Genomic DNA, 12,866 nt, shown 5'->3' on the forward strand with positions numbered 1-12,866 from the left:
GACACAGGATGTCCCCAGCCAGGAAGGCACCGGGGCCCCTCTCGGGTCTCAGGGCCTGGCCTCCCCCAGGGCGACCTTGTGGAGGTGACTCTACACCCCACATGCCCTCTGTCCCTCCTGCTCCGGGTCCCTGCCCTGGAGAGCGGCTACCCCACAATCCTGGGGCTGAGCTCTGGCAGTGGACAGAACAAGGGGTCAGGGCAGACTGTGGACGTCGAGGAGGGATCAGGACGTGGGGAGGAAACCATCAGGCCCTCAGATGGGCGCTTGTTCTGGGCGTTAGGTGAGGACGGGGGCCTGTAGAAGCTCTGCCTAAAACAGGACGTCCGCCCTCTGAGTGGGGGGGGGGGGGCAGCTTGCATACCCCGAGCTGTAAGCCTTCCTAGGCACATCCTTCTGCATGGTGTAGGGTGCTGTCCCTCCTCGACCCCAGCACACACGGCACCTACCCTCCCACATGGGATCCGCCCTCCAGCGAACATGAGGTTCTGACCTTCCCAGACTCCCCCACACAAGGCATCTGCACCCTTCCAGGAGCAAGGGCTGCCCCAGGGCGGAGGGTCGGTGAACACAGGGCTGAATCAGGGCTTGAGGACAGACGGACGGGCTCCAGGAATCAGTGCGTGAGGGTGTCCATGTGCACATTTGTGTGTTCTGGGGCCAGTCTGCCAGGTCGGTGAGACCCTTGGTCAGGAGACTCCGAGGACATGCGCCTCCTTCCTTCCCTCCCTGGAGGTCCTGGAGGGGCCTGCGAAGCACACACCTCTTTGGGCCACACAGCAGAAAAGCCGGCAAGGCAGGTCGAGGGGCGTCCAGTCCTGCCTCAGTGGACCATAGAAGCTGGTCCCGCATCTTCACGGGCCACAAGGTGGTCTGGGAAGGTACAGACCTCGGTCTTGGCCCCATAAGACAGGGAAGCCACACTACGGTCAGTGCCCCCACGACTCAGGAGGGGCTGCCCTTTGTAGTTAAAGTCCCGGGTCCGGACGGCTGAGCAGCGACTGAAACGTGTTCACTCCGTTTGTGATGCGAGAGAAGAAACCGTCCGTCGGTCCAGAGCCGCCTGCATCCATGCACGAAAGCTCAGGGTACCTCAGACCGGACGAAACAGCCGCAATCTCCCTCCTCTTTGTGCGAGCAGCTTGGTCTCTCTGGCCGCCGCCCCACGCCCCCTTCGGCCGTGCAGCCCCACCGAGGCCCGAGCTCGGAGCAGCAAGGAGGGCAGCCCTGGGCTCGCTACCACCCCAGACCGCGCGGCTCCGGAGGCTGGGAGGGCCCCCCGCAATCCCTGTGGTGGTGGCGCGGGGCCCGCACACGCTCCCTGCCCGTCCCGGGCCACGGGCCCAGCAGCTGAGACTCTCAGGCCTCAAGACGACCCCACTGCACCGCGCTGGCCTCTTGCGGTGGGAACACGGAGGGAAGAGAGCAGCGGGCACCGAGCGGGCTCGGCCCTGTCCCTACGGGGCATGGCAGGCCTGACATCGTCAGTCTTTACGATGTGCTCGCAGAGCAGCTATGCGGCCAGGGTGGAGGCCCAGGTCTCAGGGCAACACCACGGTTTGCCCTGGCTCACGGGAGTGACCATGTCGGCATCACGGGCCCTCGGGAGCCCCGGGTGCCCCGCTCGGGGCGCTGGAGGACGCAAGCGAAGCATCTGGTTCCACACCCTCGTGCGGGTCTCAGACTCCGGGCGGGAACCAGCCACACACCAAACACAGCAAGACTCGACAGCCAGACACGTGGTCGCCCTCGCCGGCGGCAGCCAACACTCATGAGGGGCACAGGCATAAGACACAGATGCCGTCGGCCGCCTCTCCGAAGGGCGGATTGGCGCCGAGTCCGAAAGCTCACCGCTGCTGGTCCACTGGGACTGCTCCCCGCTGCAGGTCCTGTGCCAGCCCGGCGCCGGCGGAAACAGGCCGGTGGGCTCTTCGGGGATGCAGGGCTGCGCCCAGCCGCCGGGTGGGCGATAGGGCAGAGGCGGAGCCCCAGACACAGCCCTCCTGGTTGGCACAAGGGGTACTAGAAAGGGGAAGGGTCATGAGCACCTCCGCGGGGCAGAGGATCAGCTCAGAGATGGGGGTGTCTCCGCTGCACCTCATCTAGCTCCCGTGTCTTAGCTTAAGTGGGACAGAACCTTCCAGACAACCCACGGACACAAGCTGCAGATTCGTCCGGCTGAGCAGGTGCACGGCAGTGCCTGCGTGGGCTGCGTGCTGTGAGTGACGGCTACGTGAGAACGGACTTGGCCAAGTGGCCAGGGCCACGCTCTCGGTCGGGTTTTGCTAACCGCGGTCCCCGAGCCAGCCGCGTGAGGATTACAGAAGGCGGGGAGCGTCTCCCTCCAGGCAGAGCCCGTCCCCCACAGCCCACTCACCGATGTCGGTCTCCTTGTGGTTCTTGATGTACTCGGCCAGCTCAAAGTTGCCCGCGATGATCGCCACCTGCAAGAGAAGACCCGGCGTTCACACGTCAGGGGCGGAGACGGGGCGTTCGCACGTCCCCACCACTGACGGCCGCGCCGCGCACACCCCCCCCACCCCAGTTTTAAAGCAGGAGGCGTCCGTCTCCCTTCAGCTGTATTCAGCTCTAACAGACACACAACCTGTGGGAGTTTAAGAGGCTCGACGGAATAATGACTCGATGTACGCAGAGGGTGGGAAGACCACCATGAGGTCAGTCAGCATCTGTCACCTCGGATGGTGACAAAAATCTTCTTTCCCCATGATGAGAGCTTTTGGGAACTCCTCTCGTGGCAACTTGCCAGCGCACTGTACGGCAGGCACCGGACCAAACGCCATGCCTCCACGACCGGTTCCCCATCTGCCTTGGTCCCCCGACCCTGGGAACCACGAGTCTGACCTCTCTTCCTGCGGGTTTGGGCCTCTAGATTCCACACGTGGGTGAGATCACACGGCTTGACTCCCAGTGTGACTTCCTCTGCTTAGCTAGATGTCCTCCAGCCCCCCACCTCCGTGGCCACAAATGGGATCAGTTACGACTCCTAAAACAGCAGCCCCAGCACCCGTGGGCCCCCAGACCCTCAGAATCAAGCACCACCCTCGCCCCCAGAGCCCCTGGCCGTGTCATGAGATGCAGCTCTTGTCCCAGGAGAACCCACAGGAGAGTGTGTCTCGGCCCAAAAGGCCCCACAGGGACCACCGGCACAGCTGCGGGGTGCTCGGCGAGCTGGCACCTGGAACCCCCAGCCGCGTGTCCTGTGTTCCTATCAGGCACGCCCGGGAGCCCCGTCCTTCTGATTAGACACGAGCTGTACCCCAGAAGCAAGGGGAAGTGGCGCCTCCAGAAAGTGCACGAAGCTCCTCACCAGACTTCGGGTGGGCAGGAAAAACTCCAGCCTGCCAGGATCGACACCTACGGGGGATGGTCCCAGTGCAGGCAGATCAGCGGGCTCAAGCGAAAAGGCCAGGCAGGAGGTCCCCGGAAAGACCTGGGTCAGAACCAGGTGGGCAGGGCTGCCAGCACCCCACATGGGAGGCCTGGGGCGGAGGTGACGGTCCACACCCCCAGGGGCAGCCCGCCCCCCAGCATCTGCAGAGACAGACAGGGCTGGAAGCTTCAGGGAGGACAACGCTCTTCCAGGGACCACCCATCTGGGACCCCGGCTTCCGAGCGCGGACCTAGGACAAGGACAGGGACAGAGGGGCGGAGCCCAGGTGGAAGGTCCATGCGGCGCCCTGAGGAGCTGGGGGCCAAGCCTGCTGGCTCTGAGGGGTGCAGACAGAAGGGTCTGCCGGGCAACATGAAGCCTATGACCCAGTGTCACTTAGGTGGCAGCTGGGCAGCTCATTCTGTGGTTCCAGCCCAACCCTCAGGGGCACACGGCTCCCACGCCCGTCAGCGGGCCTGCCATCGGCATCAGAGACAAGTAAGAGCTGGCGGGACTGGGGACCACAGCAGGCCGAGCGCTGCTGCCAGGAGCGTCTGCTGGCACAGCCGCAGTGGGAGAAGGTTCCGAGCGCCTTAGGACAGAGCGACCATCCTGTCCAGGAGTCCACTTCTGGCTCTAGACCCAGAGAGCCTGAAAGCAGATACGATGGTTAATTTTAGGCGTCATCTGGATGGAGCCACAACAGCCCACACATCTGCCCCCAGAAGTACTTGGGGATGTCTGTGAGGGTGTTTCTGCCTGATCTGTGACTCCCGGTCATGCAGCTCGGGTGGGCCTCATCTAATCAGTTGAAGCCCACATGGCCCAAAGAAGCAGATTGGGAGGGACAACTCCTGCCTGCCCGCTGGGCTGGCACAGAAAGGTCTTTCGACCTCTAGACCTTGGGCCTGCTGGCTCCGAGACCAGGTCTCCCAGACCGAGACCTACACCTCCACTGTCTGGGGGTTCAACGTCTAGAAGTTTGTGATCTAATCAGTAGGAAAAGTCAGACTACAACGATCCAGCTGGTCTACCTCCATCTGCGTTGCCCATCCCCAGCTGTGGAATCCCCAGGCGGGTGAGCAACCTCCTGGCTCTATTGCGGGGGGGGCCACGACCCTCCCCGCCCCGCCCCAACCCCTCTTATGCAGAAGAATCTTCTGCATAGCATTAAGCAGCCCAATGTGTATGAAATATTTACGGTTGTCAAGGCGAGAAAAAGCCATTAAAAAAACATCTGAGAGAGGCATAAAAGTTTAGCGTTGCACACAAAAGAACGGGAGGTAATTATTTCACATCGACCGAATGCATCCTCCCCCTCCCAGATGGATTTGCCAATAAAATGCAAATTTCTCCTCTGAAATAGCACCAGCTTTGAAGGACACTATTTGCTCCCGGAAATCTTGATAAAGAGCAAATGGTTTCTCTATGTTTGCAGAGAACCAGCCTTCGAGAGAGCAGCCCGAGTCAGGACCGTCAGGTGGAGAGGGATGAGCACCCGGGGGCGGGGAGAGGCTTCTCCACGCCCCTCAGTCCCGCTCGCCCAGGCGGGGCCTGCATCACAGGGATTATGGACACTGGGAGGCTGGCTTCCACCATGGGGTAATAAAAATGCCCATCGTGCCCGAGCTCACAGCCGGGACAGCGCCTGGCTCGGCACCCAGGCTCCCCAGGCATCAAGACGCAGCATCTGATGGTGTCCTCGTGGCACAGCTGTGTAGCCCTGCCATGATTCCTGCCTCCCAGACAAGGAGGGAGGCAGTAAGAGCTCAAGGGCGTTGCGTTCCTACCTTACGTGCAGGCAGGCCCCAAACTTTGGAACCCAAAGCCTCGGGGCTCGCAACCAGGTGCCACATGTGGCCTCCCGTGGCTCTGACCACAGGCGATTCCTGGCACCCCGGTGTACGCACAGCCCCCTTGCTTGCAAAGAGGCGTGTGAGAGAGATTAATAATGAGATGCGATTCGGAAGCAGAAATTCAGCACCATCTTCTGCAGGACAGCGACCGGAGAGGGGAGGGCTGGGGCCACCGCGCACTCCTGCAGGAGCCGACTCCGGTCACCACAGCAAACACTGCCGATGGGGCAGCGTGGACTGTGTGAGTGTATGGTCTCGGGGTCCCAGAAGGGGGAAGTCAGCAGGGCAGCCCCCCGCCCCAAGACCTCTGTCCTCGTGTGTGGATGGCTGTGTTCTCCTGTGTCCCCACGGGGTCGCCCCTCAGTATGTGTCTGTGTCCTGATCCCCTCTTCTCGTAAGGACCCTGGTCACCCTGGGTCAGGGCCACCCCGGTGACCCAATTTCACCTTAATCGCCTCTTTAAAGCCTCATCTCCAGACACAGACCCATCATGAGATACGGGGGTCAGAGCTCCAATACAGGGATTCTGGGGACACAGCTCAGCCAAGGAGACCTTGAGCAGAGAGTGTGTCTTCACCTTCCTCATGGATACGTGCCATCTTCCAGCAAGCATCCAGACACGCACGATGACTTGAGAACCTGCCCTACCCACGTGGCCTGGCTACTGAGCTCACGAGGTGGGGGCCAGGGGCCTTGGGGACGTAATCGTCAGGGATGAGCTGCAGGAACTGCTTCCCGAGTCTTGTTCACACACAGAACCTTCGTCTCCTCCACCCACAAGATTTTGTTATGAACATTCAGAAGCATGCCCAGGAAACTGAGGCCTTGACCTTGACTGCATGTCGTTTCTGTGCCGATTGGGGCGGTGTGTGGCCGTGCACCTGCTAAACCCTAGTGCCGCTTTCCTGAGTATCAGCATCTGGAGGAGAGGACTTGCTCCCACACGCCAGGACAAGGCCAGAGCCACGCTGGTCCCCACACAGCCTCTCGTCCCCTCTCCTGCCCTCCGAGTTGTTGCGCTGTTTTTGTCTAAGTGACAGTACATATGGTGACATGCACAGACGAGACTTTCTTCGGCTTATGAGCGTGCCGTCTACACCCATGCTGCGTCCCTCCAACCAGGAACCGGAGCCTCGTCCCCGGCCCGACTGGACAGTGTCCTCCTGCCCTCCCAGCCTCGAGAAGGCCCAGGCTCCTCGCCGTACGCAGAGATGGGGAGACAACGTAGCACACTGAGTGACGTGCGTGCAAACGTGTGTGGAGCCATAAAACTGGGAGCCGGCTGGGTGTTCCCATGGAACCTTCTTGGATGCGCTTCCGTGAGAAACCAGATCGCCCTATCATTAAAGTCGCTGGGGAACACTTTCTGAGAGACAGACAGGAGCTGTCTCGTCAAAAACCAAGGTCCCCTGCAGACCCAGTCCCGCCGGGTTCCTGGCCACCCAGCATCGCCGCCCAGCGTGGGGATGAGCCACTGAGCCGCCCGAGCCCGTGCGGACGCCGCCCGCAGTCTCTGCTTCTCTCTGGGAGGAAGAGGGAGGAGAAAATGCAGAACGCTCTCTCCTCCTGCCCTGCTGTCCTAGCACCGACCTCCTAGTGTGCTTATAAATAAATTCAGGCAGGGTCGTGTCCTTTAGAAGAAAAAAAGACATCCAGCTTGTAATTAATCCCGGTGTTGCAGAGGAAACTTATTACATAAAGAGAATTTTCTTCCTTCTCTTTCCTTTATGCACATTAAATCACAGGCCCTATTGTGGGAACCGTGACCACTCAGGAAACATGCCGAACACCCAGCGGGTTCCAGCTGTGAAAGTGGCAGGGAGGTATGGGAATTAAATTCAACACAATGAAATAACATAAAATTGCATTTTAATACCTTCAGAAATAAAAAAAAAAAAAATCCGAAGACATTTACTTTCTTAGGAAAAACCCAGGGAGAGGGACTTGGGCTCTCTGTATAGGCCTTGGCACCAAGAGGAGCCCCTTAAAACCAAGAAGGGTTTTTAAGATCCTGGTAAATCATTCAAAACCACTGAAACTCTAAGCCAAGAGCTCAGAGTTCCCTCTTTGGGGTCTGGGGGCTGAAAGAGAGCATCTGGCACTTAGATACCAGCTCTAAAACCTGCCCCGGACCCCACGCTGAATGGAACGGGCAGCGGAGCGCTCTAGTGCCAGGAAAGGGGAATTTTCCGCGCGGGACCCCGGCCTGCCGCCGCGTCTGTGTTCCGACCGAGCGGCTCTCTTCCCTCCCATCCCGCAAACGCGGTTCCGTGTAACTACAATCCCGTGATCACTCAGGGGACGCTTACCGCGCCCCACCAGGGAAAACAGCTTCCGTCACAATGTGGTCATTAGAGCAACTATTGCTCTTAAATTAATCCACTCTTGATTTCATGCATTTACCCTGGCACAGCCTGCAGGGTGTGGGGAGCCCTGGCCCTGGAGGGTTTATGCTGGGGGCCGTGAGACCTCCGAGGGAGTGACTGCACGTGCTTGGAAGCCCCCTTTTCCAGGACCCCGAGAAGGCGCAGGTGCGTGTCAGACGGCAGCCCTGGGTCAGGGGTGGGGGGGCTCGCTGGGAGCCACAGGAACCAGGCTCCCTGCTTCCACTCAGGCTCTGCTACCCCCCCGCCCGCCACTTTTCTCCTTTGTCACCTGGAGGAAGAGCAGCTCTCGAGCTTGGAGGGCCTGGCGCTCCCCACGCCCGGGGGCCAGGGCAATACCAGCCCCTGAGCACCTGCCAGTCCAGGCACAGTCGAGGGAAGGGCTCCAGGGAAGCCCTCAGAGGAGGACTGAGAACTCCAAACTGGCAGACAGAGGCCCTTCAGAGAAACCGACATCCTGAAGCACGTGTGAGATGCCGAGTCCACCAAGAGCAAGACAACTACCTCGTTCCAAGCCTCTGACCGTGACCCTGAGGAACCTTCTGGGCAATGGCAAGGTTCACTCTGGAAATGCCCTCTCTCTGCTGCAAGGCTGCATTTCGGTTTCTGTCACCCCCACCCCGGTCTCGGCAGTGCCCCTCGAGGGTTAAACCGACCGTGCTCGGCGACCGGCTTGTGCTCATTAGCTTTCCGATGATTTCTGGGTGTCGCCTGCTTGCACGACAAGCTTGTCCTTGGTCCTGATATTAGAGATCAAAACATCAATGTCTTCTTTTAAGCCCACAACATGGTCCCTCGGAGACGCCCACGCCCCCCGGGACTCTCGTCTCGGCTGTGAGTGGTGGCTGTTCCGAGACCTGCCAACACGCGCTAGCGCACGGTCCACACCCCCAGAATCCCTTAGCAACTGTGCCCTGGTGCCGCGCATTTTAATTCTTCCGTTCAGGATTCACGGGGCCGTCTGTGGACAGATAATGAGAGACAATCATCCCCAAATAACCGTGCTCAGCAGAGCCTGGCTGCGTCCCACTTACAGGATGGCCCTCAGCCCTGCCAGGACACCCCCTGGGACCCCGCATCAGGGACAAAGAGAGAATGCATGGGAGATGCCCCCTGCCCAGGCAGGCTGCCACCACTGTCCTCTTGGGGAAGGAGGCAGGGGTGTGGCCCCAGAAAGGAAGATGCGTCTTTCGGTTATAAAATCAAGGTCATGCTTTGTAGCCGTCCGGGCTCCTGGACTAAAATACAACTAAGTAAACACTGATTTCTACAAATGCACTCCACTGACACACATGGACACCTGAGTGTGTGTCTGTATGTTTCGTAGGCCTCACTGCCACTTTGTCCCCCAGGCAGCGCCGCCCTCTCCCCTGCACCCGGAGGGCCCTGTTCTCTGCAGCAGAGGGTCAAAGAGAAAGCAACACTGCCCGCATCCTCAGTCCGTGTTGGCCCGAAGCCACAGTGAGCGGGGTCAGGGGCCTCCGGGAGCCTCGCAGGTGAGGGCAGGTGAGCCCACGGGCAGCTGCTGCACCTTGGGCGGGGGGAAGACCAGAGCTAGGCAAGCCTGGGGGCTGGTACTTAGGGGTGCTGCTCGGGGTCAGGTCAGGGGGCGCGGAAACAACCCAGAAAGGGCGGTGGGAGCCGGAGCCGAGGAACCCTGCTGGCCCATCACATGCTGAGAGGGGACAGAGGAAGAAAATCCCCGGTGCTTCTGGAATGCGAAGCTGGCAGAGACCAGGACTGCTAAATCCTGCCTCAGCTGCTTGCACACGCGCGCGCGCGCACACACACACGCACACACACCCTACCGCTCAGGCCCCCCTCCCCAGGCCAGCATTTCTGAGGCGGCACAGCAGGCCGCAGACACAACCTATGGAATTCTAAGCAGCTGATGATACAGTGACCTGCCTGTCGCTGACACGGCTCACGGTCCCCCACGCTTCCTGTGACGGCCACCCCGTCAGGCAGCTCCTGCGTGGCAATAGCGGTACAGCCGTGCTGCCCTCCAAGCCCACCCGGGCGCCGGCTCAGGGACGGCAGTGGGGGCGAGGTATGCGGGACCCGCCGGGCAGGGGGACCCCCGAGCAGGGGGGCGTACGACCGCACACTGGCTCCCTCGGCAGCAGACGCTCCATGTCCACGGCGAAAGCTCACAGCCCCTGGCGGGCCCAGGGCCGAGGATGGGAGCGGCGTGTGAGCCTGGGGCAGCCACGCTCCGGATGTCAGGTCCGAGTTACTTTGGGTTGTTTGCTTCATTTTTGTTAGGAAACAGAAACTGGGAAGTTGAGGGGAGGGCGGTGACCAAGAAAGGCTGCCACGCAGCCGTGTCCAGGACGAGGGAGCAGGCCACCTCTCTGTCCCACACAGGCTCTGCTGACCCCCTGTGCTGCCAATGACACGGGTGCTCAGGCGGCCCCAGTGTCAGAAAGCAGCCCGGGGAGCGGCTCCAAGCAGCCGGCGTTCGGCACCGTCTCGGTGTCAACGAGGAGAGAAAGGCAGTTGCTGACAACACAGGCTCCCACTCACCTGCAGTGACAAGGGCCGAGTCAACACAGCTTCAGCCACTGCTCTGGGGGTGGGGAGGGCTCCAGGCCAGAAGGGCGCTAGCACCTCCTCTCCCACAGGGGCCCCCAAACCGGCTCTGGGGACGAGCATCAGACGCTGCTCCTAATGTGCGCTCTGCCGTGTGCTGAGGGGCTGGTCCCACAGAGACCGTCGCGCCCCAAGTCACAAGGCCACCACCCATGTCTCGTGCAAGCCATGGGCAGACCCGGCGGCGGCTCCGCCAGCTCAGGAGGGAGCCGTGAAGACGTGCGGAGGTCTATGTGGGTGTTGTTAAATGTGTCCATCGGAACAGCCACCGGCACTCGGTGCCTGACAGAGTATGAAGCTACAGAGACCGCAGCGCGGCCAAGCTCCGCGTGCTCCGTGCGGGGCGGCTTCGGCTCTGTGCCTTCCCATCTCTGAGCCTCCACGTCCTCACGGCAGCCGCGCTCACAGACCCTTCCTCACGGGGGACCTGGCGGTACAGTGAGCTCGTGTGTGCGGAGTCATTACAGCCCTCGAGGGATGGAGGGCAGGTCTAGGAGGAAAGTGGGTGTTTTGAGAAGCACTTTCTCTATAAACAGGGGGAGAGCGTGTTTAAAAACATTAGTACCTAAGGGGAGGAAAGAGGAGACGAAGGGGGCGCCTGGGTGGGTTGGTCCGTCCAGCATCGGACTCCTGGTTTGGGTTCAGGTCATGATCTCGGGGTCATGGGGTCGAGCCTGCATCGGGCTCCACACCCAGCGGGGAGTCTGCTTGGGTTTCTCTCTCCCTCTGCCCCTTCCCTGGCTCACTCACACACTCTCTCTCTCTCTCTCAAAACAAAAAACAAAAAAAAAACCTTTAAAAGAAAAAAAAAAAAGAAAGAAGAGACTGGGAAGGAGAGGGAGAAATGGTGATGTCTTCCTGTTTCCCTTGTTTTACAGACTTGCCTCTAGAATGATGTGGATCTTTTACATACCCATAAATGTGTTAAAAATGTTAACGTTAAAAATCAGAAGTAACGATAAACAAAATGAACACAGATGCACAAGAGCTAATGGCATAAATAGAGAAAAGTGATTCCCAATGACCTTCAAGCACAGACTTCACTGCACGTCCCGAAGGGATCTGCTCCGGTGACAAACGCCACTCGATCGTCTGAGCGCTGCTGGTGGAGGGGTTGGCAGGATTACGGGAGAATTTCGCACGTGTGCGAGAGAATAAGCCAGGAGAACCGCAGCACGGCTGACAGAGACCGGAGGGTTCGGCGTGTTTGGAAGGAGACGCAGATGCGGGGGTCAAGGGTGGGCAGAAACCTTGTCCTGCATGAGTCCAGGCAACACCGAGATGACTTACAGTGCACATTCTCTTTAAAATAAGACTCCTTCCACTTAGAACATGGATCTTAAACACTACTTGGTACTAGAGGGAATGAGGCTTCTCTGGAAAAATGGTGGCTTCCAAGTCTGAGCAAGAAATTTGCTCCAGGAGCATGCAAACTCTTGTCGTGCCAGAAAATAAGGAAGCTATCAATGATGATGAGGTCTTGCTCAAAAGGATTATTAGGAAATGATCTAAAAAAAGTCTCCACTGAGCACAGATGGGTGTGAGGAAGTGGCTAGAGGCAGGTGATCGCGTCTCCAAGGTACCTGTTGAGCTTAGCTGCCACTAAGACCCACTGTGTGGGGCCACAGTGAAGACAGGGGCTCGCATCCCACTGCTGTTTCCCCCTAGAAGCATGAACACATCTCCAGCTCAGGGAAAGGGCTGGCAACCCATGGCTGATCTCTGCTGGGTGCAGAGAAATCAGCGGGAGTGTTTAGCATCAGGCAGGGATAGTGAACAGCCAGAGTCTAGGTGAGTCTGGGTGGGAAGGAAGAGTGGAATGCTGAATGAGACCCTGAGCTGCTTTTCCCTTCAAGACAAACATTCTTAGGGGACTCTGAGCCTGGGGGGGATGGAAGGCTAAGGAGCAAGGCATGAGGACTGGAGTGTAGGGCCCACCAGGCAGAGGGGCACAGTGAGCACGGCAGGGGCCCAGCAGAGAGCATCTCAGGGCCACACTACGGGAGAAAGAGCAAGCTGGGCTCAAATGAATCCTTGCAAAATCAACCCAGCCTTGGCTCAGCCCCGACTGCGACCGAATGAGGGTGAGAAGCCCCCGCACTGTCTACCTCGTGAAAGACAGGATGACCCTCTCTGAAAGCAAAGAACATTATCTGGAGTGTCTATAGTTTTGTAAACCCATGCCATGCCTGGCATTCTATGAACAATCACGAATCATCCCCAGGGACAGTGCCCGGTGTTGGAAAACAGAGAAAACCCAGTCAACAGAAGCAGACCCGTGGGTGGTACAGACACGTGTGTGAGAGGCTGAGAACTCAATGATAATAATACCTTCCAGAAAATAAAGGACAAACAAGAGAAAATATCTGAAAAGATGAATAATTTCATCAGAGAATTAGACCCCCTAAAAAAGAATCAATTCAAGACCAAATGTGAGGCCTGAAACCACAAAAATCCTAAGAGAAAATGTCGTCTATTATTTGTTGGACGTCAGGCTTAGCAACACATTATGGATCTGTCCCCCACAGCAAGGGAAACAAAAGCAAAAAATAAAGTGTTGGGACCACAGCAAAACGAGAAGCTCTTCACAGAGAAGGAACTCATCAACCAAACAAAAAGACAAGGTATGGGATGGGCGAAGAT

At 58.9% G+C, this 12,866-nt stretch overlaps 1 protein-coding gene across 1 annotated transcript in view; it reads right to left on the reverse strand.

Moving 5' to 3' along the window:
• Window positions 1-12,866, reverse strand: part of SHANK2 (SH3 and multiple ankyrin repeat domains 2) — a 449,254-nt gene that overhangs the window by 312,347 nt on the left and 124,041 nt on the right. Inside the window, exons 10-11 of the mRNA XM_045066358.1 lie at window positions 2,378-2,444; window positions 1,852-2,022 (exon numbers count right to left, since the gene is read on the reverse strand). Of these exons, the coding sequence (XP_044922293.1) occupies window positions 1,852-2,022; window positions 2,378-2,444 (238 nt within the window). The remainder of the gene's footprint in view (window positions 1-1,851; window positions 2,023-2,377; window positions 2,445-12,866) is intronic.

This window comes from Mustela putorius, unplaced genomic scaffold (assembly GCF_011764305.1).
Source record: "Mustela putorius furo isolate JIRA1106 unplaced genomic scaffold, ASM1176430v1.1 tig00000127_pilon_pilon_pilon, whole genome shotgun sequence".
NCBI lineage: Eukaryota > Metazoa > Chordata > Mammalia > Carnivora > Mustelidae > Mustela > Mustela putorius.